Here is a 13,818-nt window from a genome sequence, read left to right as displayed (position 1 = left end):
ACGACACGACAGGCTGCTCTGACTGTGATTGTCATTTATATAAAGTGTTGCCTGCAGAAGATTTTGGCTGCTTTTGAATTATTATTAAAAAGAGCTGGATATTGCAAAAAAGGGTGATTTGCCATTCTTTCTTTAAAAAAACAAAAGAGTCTAATTAAGAAAAAGAGAATCGATTGTTCGGTGACAGATATGGGGTAGTCTACACAAGGACTGAGACGGATGGGAACCTGTCGCTCTCCTGTGACATTTTCTGTCTTTGTTGCCATCTCTGTATGTGTCTTGGGTGGAAGACGAAATATTTATACAGCAAGAGACACAGCTGTTTTTTTTTCCTTGTATGGCTGAAAACACCCCGACCTTTGGGATGCTGCAGCTAAGAAGTGTGGGTCATCTCTACCTGCTGCGTCAGTCAAGTGTTCAGTCTCTCAATTGTAAACATTAAGATTCACATTAGCAGTAAAAAAAAAAAAAAAAGTGAAGTGCTAAGATTTGTCCTAAGTTTGTGTGTGTGTGTGTGTGTGTTTGTGTGCATGCATGCGTTCACATGTACATTACTCAACGCCTGTCTGTGAATGCGTCTGCTTCCTGTACGCATGCACAGATGAGAGGACGGTAAAATCAACGCTGTTGGATAACATTCAACATTTTTTTGCCAGAGTAAAATGTGTCCTCCTGCCGTCTTGGCCATCACCGTTAGAAAACCAGATCCTGAAATTCACCGAAAATAAATAAATAAATAACTAAAACAAAATAAAAAAAACTTTGAAAGGTGTTTAACATTCCTTAATCGGTAGTCATGTTCGGAGATTCTTCGCTGGACTTTTCCAAGTGTTAATCAGTCAGGCACAAAGAGCAAAAAGTTCCAGAGAAGGTTAAACAGGCTCTGTTGTGTGCACGGGGATGGTTTTTAAACTCTTTGGTGAGGCGCAAGAGCTGTTAGATACCAACACACTTAACCAGCGCTCCTGAAACATGTTTTTTTTTTCTTTTGACAGCAGAAAATTGAACGAGTTCTCATTGGAAGCTCGCAGGAACACGTGACCGTCGACCGTCGAGCGTGGCCTCTTTGCATCCCTTCGGTTTCCCTCGTAAAGCAGACGCCCAGCAGCACAAGGGAGAAGCAAGTCACTGGCTACTGACCGGGTCTGAGGAAGGAATGAAAAATGTCCTGCAGTTACCATGCTGAGCCACATGAGGCCAATGTTTCATCAGGAACTCCACTGAAAGACAGGCTAGTGGGAAGCCATCTGACCAAGTGTTTGGGGAGATTTGTGAGCTGAATCGCAGAGAGTCATCTGTTCCCTGTCTACTTGTCTGTGTCTCTATTGTTTATTAAAAGACAGTTGGGAGTAATAAAAACAGGATTTTAAGCAGGAATCGTTGGTAAGGCAGCACTCTTGGAGTCGCTTCTGGGCTTATTTTGACCTGTGGGGGGAAAAAAAGACAAGATGAAGAAAACCCAAAACAATGCCAATGATTTTATTTCTATTCTAACTGGTAAGTAGTTATTTTTAAGGTGCGATAAGACATGAAAACATAAAGTGTATGTGACACGGTCAAATCTTCCGTAAAAATGAGAACACTGAAGGTTAAGAGGTTTATGCTGAAATGCTAAGCAGTACATTGTGTTCAGTACACTCCCTGACTTAGTCATTTACTCATGATAATGTTGCTGGATGAGAACATCATGAGCACTTGTCCCATGTGTTTTGTGAAAGATAACACTCGAGAGAGAGCCTGACAATCTCAAGGGTACACTGGCTCTGTGATACCCCACACCCCCTTTTTGTTGCCAAAACAATCATCTGACATTAATGCAATCATATTACATCATCTTTAATGCAGTGATGTCTAACTGTAAGAGTAAGACTAAGATTTGGTAGCCGTGTAACCTGTACTTTGAAAAAGTCTTGAGCCATCTGTTCTTGTCTTTTTTTTTTTTTTAGAGCGCTCTTGAGCAACAGCTCTCCAGATTTTTCTGAAAAAAGTTTTTCTTTGGGCAGTGGCTGCTTTTTCACTATTTCGTATCAGCCCATTTCTTTTACCTGACCATTTTCAGAGAAGTGTTTTTCTTCTGTTAGGCCCTTTAACACTGACCCTTGAAACATTCAAGTACAAAAAAACCTCCCCTCACTCAAGTGATAAACCAGTGGTGTATCTACACATAACAGACAACTTAGCTAAGAAACCATTTTAAAATGCATCTTGAGGCACTTTGTTACCAAAACACATTATTTGTTCCCATTTCTTCAGTTTCTAGTCTTTAGCTGAAAACATATCATATTTTAGCACACTGTGCAGTGTTTTCAATCCATCCATCTTCTTCCACTTTTAGGGCGTTACAGGTTACACTCTTTACAGGTCGCCAATCTATCCGGTTGTTCAGTCTGACGTCACTAGCCGTGTCTGGGTCTAAACTCCGCTGCAGGTCCATATATCAAACGATCACTATGGCATTACTGAGAGTTGAAAAACTGTCTAAAGTCTTTCATCTTTAATAAAATGATCAGTGTTCTGCTCTACCAGGTGTAACAATTGAGTTTAACATCCAGGCATCCATGAAAACGGAATTTATGACATTTAACGGAGTTAGAAGTTAGCAGGGAGTTAGCTCGCTAGCTTCTATCTAAATACAATATAGCATGTCCTGACTGCGGGGTTTTGGAAACAAATTAAAACGTACAGCTCTGTTATCACTTCCAGCATAAATGAAGACAGAAAACTAAACAGCAGTGACGTTTGTAGGGTTACTGAAGTTGGGCTAGCTGGTATATAATGATGTGCTACGTGACCGCTAGCGACACAGCTATGTTAGCATAATATAAACAAGCTAACTTTTTTTTCCACTCGATAAAAGTTAACGTGAGTGTTCTCGGTGGTCAGAAACAAATGTAATCGCATGGCAGGATGCTGTAAAAGGACCAAACTTCAGCCAGGAGAACAACTGAGATAATCCATCCACAATACGAGGTTAGTCATTCATATACTGCTGCATGGGCTGGGCTGTAGTTACATCCTAAGGTTTTAAAAACTGAGCTTAAATAAATGATTAGTGGTAATAAAAGCCGAGGGAGGTCAACAGTGATCACTGACTGTTTTAGGAGCTTTTTGAGATCAAATAGAAGAAAATACATAACATTAAACATGTTAACAACACAAAAGCCATATTAAACGCAGACTACTTTAGACCCGGAAGTAGGATTCGTCGCGTCATCACTGAACAACCGGATTGCAGGGCTAACACAGAGAGACAGACATCCATTCACACTGACATGTGTACCCTGTCAATTTAGAATGACCAATGAATCTAACCCTCTGCATGTGGGGCTATGAGAGGAAGCTGGTGTGCTAGGACCAACTCGTGGGGAACATGCAAACTCCACACAGAACAGCCCTAGACAGCTGACGAATTCAAACTCAGGATCTTGCTGCTGTGCAGTGACGATACATGATGGTGAACCACGCCTTCAAGAGTTATTCCTGAAGACTAATTTAAAAAAAATAATACAAGAAAGATTGCCTGAGCGAAATCAGGCAATGTTTAAAAATAAGGTTATACCAAGGTTGCTAGAATTGTACAAACTCATGTATGTTTGCACACAATTCAGTAAATCACTCCAAGTTTTCCCTATTTTTCTAGCAAAACATAAAGAAATGGTGGATGGCTCAAGACTTGTAATTTCTCATTCTAAGGATAACAAATATTACAAAGCGTCGGATGTAGTGGTTTAAAGTATGCCACCACTGGACTCTAGAGCATTAGAGATGTGTTCTCTGGAGTCTCGACTCACACTTCTCTGTCTGGCAATCCCATGATGAGTCTGGGTTTGGCAGTTGCCAGGACAACAGTGCTTGTCTGACTGCATTGTGGCAAGTGTAAAATTGAATGGAGCGGTGATAATGGTGTTTGTTGTTCATGAGTCAGGTTCGGCCCCTTAGTTCCAGTGAAAGAAACTCTTAATGCTTCAGCATCCCAAGACTCTTGGACAATTTCATTCTCCCAACTTTGTGGGAGCAGTTTGGGGACAACCCCTTCCTGTTCCAACATAGTTGCTCACAAGTGCAAAGCAAGGTCCATAAAGACATGGATGAGCCAGTTTGGAGTGGAAGAACTTGACTGGCCTGCACAGAGTCCTGACCTCAACCCAAATACTTTTGGCAATACAGCGCACTGTACTCACAGCAGTCACTGCTGGTCTTATGCTACCTACCAGCAACCACGTAAAAATTGAATCCCCTCTTTCTAACAGAACGTGTTTTAAATATTACAAGTGAATGCTGTCAAAATAAAGCACTTTGAAATCAGATGATTCTTGGCGATACAGCCTATCATTCAAAACTATGCCACAATGCAATAGAGGTCAGCTGCGTTAGGAATGGGAACCAAGAACTGGTTCTTGTAAACAACTGGTTCCCAATTGTTAGTCTGCTTGCCTCGATTCCACTTATTGGTTCCACTTGTACTCGTTCTACAGTCGGCTGATTTCAGTTTGCGTGTCAGAGGAGCAAATTAGCGTCAAAGTCTGCAGCGTGGATATGGACACTACTTTTATTTCTATTACAGAAACGTATGAGAGCATGATAAAAAGAGCCGGAGCAAATGAAGTGCAAACTGCATCGAGAACAGAAAGAAGATGCATTACACTGCTAACACAACTTTGCCTCTTTGCAAGCACCTGTGCAGAGAACATGCTAACATTAAGCTAGCCAAGAACCCAGAATGATGTTAAAGCTGATAAGTGAATACTAACCCCAGCTCAGCTGTCAGACCCTGAACTTCAACACGTAGCAACCTGATGAGCAGTCAGACTTCTCAAAATGTCTTTGTGCTGGTTTTCATCTTTGCTTAGCGCTGTCAGTTTTGTGTTCATAACCAAATACTAAGAGAAAGATCGTATGTGTGTTCTCATTAGGACAGGGGTTTGTGTTGATGTATGGGGCTGTAGCCTAAAGAGACTTTGAGACAATGTGTTTCAGGTCATTTTACAGAGTAAAAAGCAATGTAACAAATTATTTTCTTCTAGGAGTTATTAAGTATCGTACTGCAATACCTCCAGCATGCACAAACATTTGACCACATAGCACTGCAATCAATTTGCATGAATGTAATGTCTTTGATATGCTGCTTAGCAATGGCAGAGCCAATGAGAACCCACTGAAAATCAATAAGAGAATGGATAAGGAATCAAATAGATAAGTGTTATTGATAATGGAATCAGAATTGCTAAATTCTTATCAATTTCCACCCCTAATTAGCGTGAGACAAAAAGATGAGGACTAAATAAAATGTGTAATAAATTCACTCCAAGAGTTTCAGCTCTGTATATTTTTTTCTATCATAAAACCACAAAAGTCATTTTTTTCTTTGTAAAAAGAAAGACATTTCTACAGAAGGCTGGAGGGGTGACTGTTGTGCGTGTGTGTGTGTGTGTAGGTGTGTGTTTGTGTGTTTTTCCTTTGGGATGGTACAGCTGATGCTTTTTTATTGGTCCCTTTGGCCAGAGCCAATAAACACCAAACTGAAGGGACAACAGCTGGAGAACAATGATAGCATATTGATGACGTTTGTGTCAGTATGTGTGCATATACTGTAAAGTACGTTTGTGTGTCCATATGTGTACAAGCACAACTACTGTCTGGATGTTTCTGCGTATGAGTTTGTGTGTACTCATGCTTCAGCTCTCGTGTGTATGTTTATGTGTGTTTGTGTTTCCAGCAATTATCTTGGGTGGGGAGGTGTGTGTGTGTGTGTGTGGAGGGTTTTTTGATGATTTATGACCCGTGTTATGGCTTCCACAGGGGAGATATAAAACTACAGAATGGTCCTTTATTGCCTTTCTTCTTTGTTTAGTCCTATGTTTCATCCATCACTCTCTGTTTCTCTTTTTAGCCACTCCTCTCTCTTTTTCTTTCTCTTCATCTACTAGCCTCTCACCCATCTCTCTCTCTCTCTCTCTCTCTCTCTCTCTCTCTCTCTAATTTGCTCTGGCTCTTTTCTAATAAAAACTGTTATTGATAACCTGCCCGCTGCACATCAGTGGAATCACCATTAATTTTCCTCGCTGTTTGTTACACTGGTGGACCTCTTTCCTGCGTTCGCTCGGCGCCTTCCCCACAACAAACCGAGACAGTGAGATTGATGCACGGTTGTCTGAGCCTGGACTCGTCTTGTGATCCTATTGGCTTCGCTGCCTAAGAGCAGCCGAGGATTTTGATGAAACTGCAATCCACAGTTTGAGTCTAGGGAAATTACCATATAAACTAGGATCTATCCTGCAAATACGCAAAAGAAAAACCTTGCAACAACAACAAAGGCCACTCCATGAGACAAAAATAATACTCTGGTAGGTGCTCGTTCCAGTCAGAGTGGAAAAGATGGTTAAGAGCTAATTATCAAAAACAGTGTAGTGGTTTTCACTACATGGCTCACCTTTATTTGTGAGGGGAGTGATAAAAGCACCACAGTGGTGATAACTGATGAGACCTTGAGCTGGTAAATGATAAGCCCTTATGCTGATAGAGCAAGAACGTGCCTATATCCACCTCTGCAGAATGCATGATATCAAACCCAGATGAAAATGAGCCCCTAAACAGACTGTTGGAGTTGAATTTTAGAGGGTGAGAGCTTTTCGGGGTTTAAAAAAGTGAGGAATGACCATGGCACTGATGTTGTTGGTACAACATATGATAAAATTAACCTCAAAGCATTTTAGCCAGGCATCTGCAGAAGAGACAGAGTGTCCCCATACTTACATGTACATGGGTTGTAGTTGAAGGTGGGAGGTCTTCTGAGGCCCCTGGTAGCCATACGAGTCAAACCCTCCTATAAAATCAACTGCACAAAAAAACAAAAGCAATTAGAGAAAGCGTATGTCACCGTGGTTATCAAGTGGGAACATCCCACAACAGATGATTCATGCCTTTAAACCTACTCCACCTACAGAGGTCTCAGCAGTACATTTTGAACCAGAACCACCATCTCTGTTGCTTCTATTCCTGCTAATCAGGATTGTAAGCATGAAACGGCTTCAAGTAAAAATTCTGCAATGCAAATTTCCTATCTATTTTTAGGTGCAAGACTAAGACTTATGCAGCGATATATATTTATGCCTTGAGAATACGCTTAACTCCTAAATTATCTAGGATAGCTCCACAGATTCCTGAGCTGAGGAGCTGCCAGCAGGTGGTTGCTTTCCTCACACAGAGGCAAAAAGCCTGGACTTTTGAAGCGAGGGAGCCATGATATTTCTTTTACTTTGATGTTGCAGAGCTCATAAAATGATACTTCCCTGCCTTGATCAGCAGCATACATTCCTATTTATTCTGTGAGATTTCATAACTTCAAGTACAATGCAGAGTTTTGGCTGTCACTGCATAGAGCAAACGTAGCTGTGAATTTACCTTAAACCTGCAGAAAACAAGTCTAAATAACATTTTACAGCAAGTACCACATACAGTCAGGCATCTTTATTCCCAAAACAAGCCCTCATTATGGCAGATAGCTTTTATATGTCTATTACTAAGATAATAACATACATACATTGCATGTATGTATTGCATCGTGCATTAGATGAGAAGATTGATGTAAATCTTTATGCAACCCAATAAGCTTAGCTCTACAATTATCAGATAGATAATCAACATGTTAACTCTTGTTTAGTTAATCTATATTAAAAAAAATGTAAAAAAAAGAAAAGAAAAAAAAGGCAGTTTTTTTTTTAGCAACTTAGATTATTTGATTATGTACAGTTAGCCATCCTTTAATCACTAAAATATTATATTTTTAAAATCAAATAAAAAAGAGATAATGTGTTACTAAAATTGTAGATGTAGATGTTTTTGTTTGAGAAAAATTTCTCCTGTTTCAAAGATTTTGCTATGCTAACTCGCAGCTAGCTTTAGCCTCAACAGCTAAGCACTTGTTTAGTACTGAAATAATAAATATAATTTCTGTATTAAGTCGCACCTGTATTGCATGGAAGCCTGTAACTCAAAATTTCAAGAAAATCTATCGGTAACTTGAAATTGTGACTTTTTTTCAGTGGGTTAAGGCCCTACCAGGACCTCCCCTTGTGTGGGTGTGGCGTTCTCTCTCAGCCTCCTCCTCCTTTGCTCCACCCCTTTGTCTTTCTCACTCTTCTCTCTCCCCAGGACACAGCTGGTGTTCATTGGCCTAGTTTACCACCTGGGCCCAGTCAGCAATCACCTCTCTGAGATTATATAGGCTGGGGAAGAACTGTGTGATGGTGGTGATTTTTCTGGTGTTTCTTCATTGGACTGGACTCATAACTCAGACGCCCTCTACAGGAAAGGGCAGAGCAGGCTGTACCTGCTGCGGAGACTCAGGTCGTTTGGAGTGGAGGGCCCACTCCTGAAGACCTTCTATGACTCTGTTGTGGCTTCTGCTATCTTTTATGGTGTGGTCTGCTGGGGCGGCAGCATCTCTGCTGGGGACAGGAAGAGACTGAACAGGGTGATCCGAAGGGCCAGCTCTGTTCTAGGATGCCCTCTGGACCCAGTGGAGGTGGTGAGTGACAGGAGAACGGCGGCTAAGCTGTCATCCCTGATGGACAACATCTCCCACCCCATGCAGCAGACTGTGACAGCACTGAGCAGCTCCTTCAGTGGGAGACTGCGGCACCCACGGTGTGGGACGGAGAGATTTCGCAGGTCTTTCCTCCCCACTGCTGTCAGACTCCATAATAAAGACTTTAACTGATCAAGCACACACATCCATACATATGCAATAATACTAAGTGCAATAATCCTTTCTGTCATCGTTGTATTTTTACTCAGTTGTATATAGTATTTGTATTTGTATTCTATTTTTATCTTATTGTATATTTATTTTATTTTATTCTACTGTATATAGTATTTCATTTTATTCTATTCTGTACAGTTGTGTACTGTATTTATTCTTATTGTATTCTAATTTTTGCCTCATAACTTTTGCACTGTCCACTTCCTGCTGTGACAAAACAAATTTCCCACGTGTGGGACTAATAAAGGTTATCTTATCTTATCTTATCTTATTGTGTTCTAGATGTCGAAAGAGGTCTTACTGTGTGATTGTCCTGCCTGTGGCGTGGAGTTGTGGGAGCAGTGGGGAGAGTAGCTGCTTCATGTGAGTAGTGTGGACTTGTGGGCCTCAACAGCAGCAGAAGCAGCAGTAGTGGAACTTGCTGCTGCTAGTGATAGGGTGGGCTTGTGGGCCCCCGGAAGTGCCTGTTTGGTTGTTGTGTCCTTTGTTCTTGCGAGCTTTTTCTTTTTCTAGTGTTATTGGTAAAACGGCTTTGCCGTCTCTGTCAGTTCAAATTATTTGTAATAAAACTATATTATATACTGAACACCTCTGTCTGGTTTCCTTTTCATTCCATTCTGGACCCATTTGTTACGGGTCCCCACACTCACAACCCAAGACCTCTTCGTGGGGATGTAACACAGTGGTGGAAACAAAGTGTTGGATGGTTTTAATATTCGCTAGCTCTGAAGCTAGCGAATAATTTTCGATCAGCTTAACTAACTTCAGTAACCCTTCAAAACTTAGTTTTACATCTTTATTTTGCTTGTGACCGGCTGGATGTGGGAAGAAAGACAAGAGGCATAAAGATGTTAACTAGCCAGCTAACTTAGTGCAATCGTCTTGGCTCTATGAATCCTGATTTTCATGCCTCGAGATTTATTGCAATATCAGCTGCAAAAGACACTGATCATTATTGGACTTGAAAGAATTTAGACTGCTGCTTTAATGGTCAATGGCAACTCTGTTTGCTTTTGGAAGTTGAGGAACATTTCAATACGGAAATGGATAATGATGCTGGACTTAACAACCAGACTGTAATTGCTTTTATTAAAAAAAAAAAAGTTGAAATATGCCTGTGCACATAACTAAATCTTCACGTTAAATTAAAAATAATCAATTAATATAGATCTTGCAACATTGAGACATTTAAAATTTTACTTTAAAGACAACCATACTCTACATTATCAGTAAAGAATATGAAAATCTAACACTGATTATTATTAAAAGCTATTTAGTATTTTAGGAATTTGGCATGACATACTTTTCTTGATTGTTTATTTCACTTAAAATCTTAATCTTTAGTCTTAATTAGTTGTAAAACAAGTTGTCCTTTATTTTTTCACATTGCTTGCATGAGAAATTTGAATATCAGCCTAACACACAACAGAAAAGCAGATGGAACAGTTTCTGGTGGTCATTCAGCTGATTGTGACTGTTCAGAAAGACAAGACAGAGCCTCTGTTGGTGCATGGAGCTTTCCTTCTTTGTGTGGATCCTTTTGTGGAGGAATGGCCTGGTGTAAACCGTAAGGGTTTCCTGCTGATTCATGCTGCAGTCAAATAGCCTCAGCAGAGTTTCTGCCATGCTCGACCCTTTGAACACTAGAGAAAATGGAGCCTCTGAGCTTGTCAGCGTGCTGCCTGTCAAGCTGTAGCTACCCAATTTAAAAATTCAGATTTGTTATTCATAAGGCTCAAGACTGTCCAGTAAGAGTGTAAGCACATAAGCAACTCTCTCAAAAAATGTTGCAAAACTTTATATTTCTTTACATTTATTACTGGTCAAACATTTCTATGATGACTGTTAAATAAAAAGTTGCTGTTGCTATGTTAAAGTGTTCATTCATAACTGCGTGTCGTTTGTGTGTACGAATGCGTTTGATAAAAATCTGTCTGGCACATTTGAGTAGCTCTGAGACAGATAACACTTACTATCTTGATTAATACACATGCGCACACACACACCTACACATATGCTCAGGCAAGCACAGAATAATTACCAAGGTAATGAGCTTTCTCAGCAACTCAAATTATTATTGGTCCTGAGTTTTCACTTCTTCACCCAAGGCTGATTTCCACCAAGCTCCCTTATTGTTTATTCACCCAGGATGGATCATTGTGTACCACTTTCCACAGCCAAAATTTGGGACTCACTGCTTAGCATCACTATCATTGTTTTTTATATATTAAATCTGATGGATTTATCAATGCTTTATCTGGAGTTCAAGCCTAGCTTTTCCAGTTCAAAGTCAGATAATTATTGTTTCACCACAATGTACCTCCAAGGACTTGTGATTGACTAAAAAAAAGACACAGAGCTTGAATTACAATATCCTGAAAGGTTTTTATGGTTTTCAAAACATGTTGCCTATCCCTACTTTAACAGAGGGCTGAGACTTTAATTTGAATCCTGATTCTTTCTGATAGCATTTTCCCCTTGAGAAGTATTAAAATCTTCCATGCAGTTTATTATCTCTCATCTGTGTGCAGTTTGAAGGTTTTCCTCATGTCTGCAGGAATTTCCTCTGTGCCCTTGTTTGCTCCCACAGTCCAAAGACATGCAATTTCGATAGACTGAAAGCTCTAAATTGCCTGTTGGTGTGAACGTGAGTGCGAATGCATTTGTCAACATGCATTAACAATTTCATAGACTAGCAACCTGGCCAGACTCTACCTTGTGCCTCCTTCTCAGTGTACACTATAATAGGCTCCAGCTCCCATCACTTTTAATATCATAATTGATTTAGAAAATGGATGAATGTATGGGTCAGCTGTTAATATGTGGAGGTGAAATTTGCCCAGATTTGTTAAAGTCCCTCACAACATGGTTTCAAATTATAGCTTTTCTATCTACTGTGAAATGTTCATGAATAAATAAGTAATGAAAAGGGCCCCACTACACTCATCATGTGTTGATTGATGAGTTTTTTTCATTATGCTGTTAATGTCAACAGAGCCATTAAAGGAGAGGAAATATGGCACTCAACGAATCCTGTCTAGAAATATATAAAGGACTATTCTGTTACCCAAAGAATTTCCATCTTTGCTACCAAAAGGCCAATCAACAGCTAAATAATATTTAAAAAATTCAACGATACAATCACCATGCAGTTCAGACTCATTTATAATGGTTCATGACCGTTTCAACAGTTTGGTAGAAGATATTATTCCTTACTATATAAAGTTATAGAGATATATCTTTCTCAGGTTACTGTGACATTATTTAGAATGCTCTCCATTCCTTAGTACTGATGTGGTGAGAGACTCAACTGTAAATGAAATTATAATGATGTTCAGGTAGTACATGTGTAATCAGCAGGGGAACAGAAGCTCAGAAAAAAACGTATTTTGGGGCAAAGACACCAAACTTTTTAAGAACTTTTAATAGGAATCTCTTTTGATTCTATCCATGCAGTTTTTATGTCTCATGTTTATCTATTTAGGGACTTTGTCTTGTTAACATGAAATAATTGTCCAAAAAAGTCCTGCCACTTGTCAGCCTTCTTGCTAATGCCTCTAGACAGTTATTCTGAACATCCTGTTTAGATAAATGGGAAGAGATCCTGCATGTATACAATGTATAGATAATTGGCGTTCTGCAAGGGCAAGCAAGGCAAGCAGGGCTTGGCCTGTGAAATCTCAAAAGAGGTATCAATTAAAGTGAAAGCAATCTCTCTTTTTGTATCTCAAACAGCGTTTTGTCTTGAACTTTCCACCATCCTATAAATTACTGCCATTTTGTAGATGTTGCAGGCTATTAGGAGGCTTGCCTCCAACCATTATTGGCTAATGCCATGTAGACAGAGTACATAAGCCTGCCACAACATAGCAGAAACTACTGTGAAAATGTATGACAACAACACAACTGACTCTCAGGTTTCCTGGTTTGACTGTTGCTCTTTTGAGGTAAGGGTGGGATAATTACCATCCTTGCCACTACAGAATTTTCTCAGATTTCTATTCAAGAGTCTCTCGGTGACATCTTTCTCTTAGTCTCTGTTAGTGCATGAAAATACTGTGAACTCTGACATCTTTTAGCTGAGCCCTATCAGCTCAAACCAATGAAAAGTAACAACAGGCACTAAAATGTGAAAAAATAAAGCTGTTGCACTTTGACAGAAACATGTGTTCAGACAGGACTACATAACTCATGGATGAGTAAATGTTATTTAAACTTTTTCCAGGGACTGGATTTGTTACCTTAAAAACTAAGAATGTTTGTTTTTGGCAACATTTCACGCCACTAAGCACAGTGATGGCAACACATTTCTCTCATCAAAGTCTGCTGCTTAGTTCTGTCAAACTCTCTCTCGGGGTGCAGCATCAGGAGGAATGTGCAGTATCGAAAGCCAACGGCCAAAATGCAGTTAACAAAAGGGCAAATACTAAATGTTGCACATCAATTATTTAGACATGGAGATGAAGGCAAAGTGGCATTTTAGGTTTACTGTCATCACTGAGCTTATTAAAATGCAGTATTAAAAAAACCTCTCAAAAACAACCCCTGAAACTCAATTATTTTCCTTTAAAGTCTCATAAATGTAACATTACATTACTCTCAGCTGTTCTTAAATTTTTACACTATGATGATTTCACTTTTCGCTGTGACCTCGTTTAACATAGAGGTCGTCCTGTCCCAGTACTGACCCACACTTTTATAACAGACGGGATAAATTTGCCCCCTTAAATCTCGACTCCCAATCTGTTCAGGGCAGGAAGGAAAGCAGAAAAATGTGTCTAGTCTCGAGGCTTCAAACTATTTCCACTGATCTAGTCTGCATTTATTACCTATCAATATTTATGCGTTAACAAGCAGCCTCCATGGTTCACTGTTGAATAAGACATGCCACGGTATTGATCTTTGGGAAAAACGGCTGCGTCTACTTTAACGGAATAACTTAACTGATGGCCTCAGGAAAATGGGCTCATTCAAGTAAATGCACAAGGATGCACACTGCATTTTAAAAGCAACAAAAACTGAATTAACATGTTGATGTGCCACATTTTCATCTTCTG

The 13,818-nt window shown here is 39.8% G+C and overlaps 1 protein-coding gene across 1 annotated transcript in view; it reads right to left on the bottom strand.

Moving 5' to 3' along the window:
• Nucleotides 1-55: 55 nt before the first annotated feature.
• The window catches only part of nkain2 (sodium/potassium transporting ATPase interacting 2), a 106,684-nt gene continuing 92,921 nt past the window's right edge, over nucleotides 56-13,818 (bottom strand). Inside the window, exons 6-7 of the mRNA XM_085371856.1 lie at nucleotides 6,754-6,835; nucleotides 56-1,425 (exon numbers count right to left, since the gene is read on the bottom strand). Of these exons, the coding sequence (XP_085227982.1) occupies nucleotides 1,416-1,425; nucleotides 6,754-6,835 (92 nt within the window). The 3' untranslated portion in view covers nucleotides 56-1,415. The remainder of the gene's footprint in view (nucleotides 1,426-6,753; nucleotides 6,836-13,818) is intronic.

This window comes from Diplotaxodon limnothrissa, linkage group LG15 (assembly GCF_057381915.1).
Source record: "Diplotaxodon limnothrissa isolate DT_005_m linkage group LG15, D_limnothrissa_male_GT1.1, whole genome shotgun sequence".
Lineage (NCBI taxonomy): Eukaryota > Metazoa > Chordata > Actinopteri > Cichliformes > Cichlidae > Diplotaxodon > Diplotaxodon limnothrissa.
The sequence above is the reverse complement of the archived record's forward strand: the minus strand, read 5'-3'. Positions and strand labels throughout refer to the sequence as shown.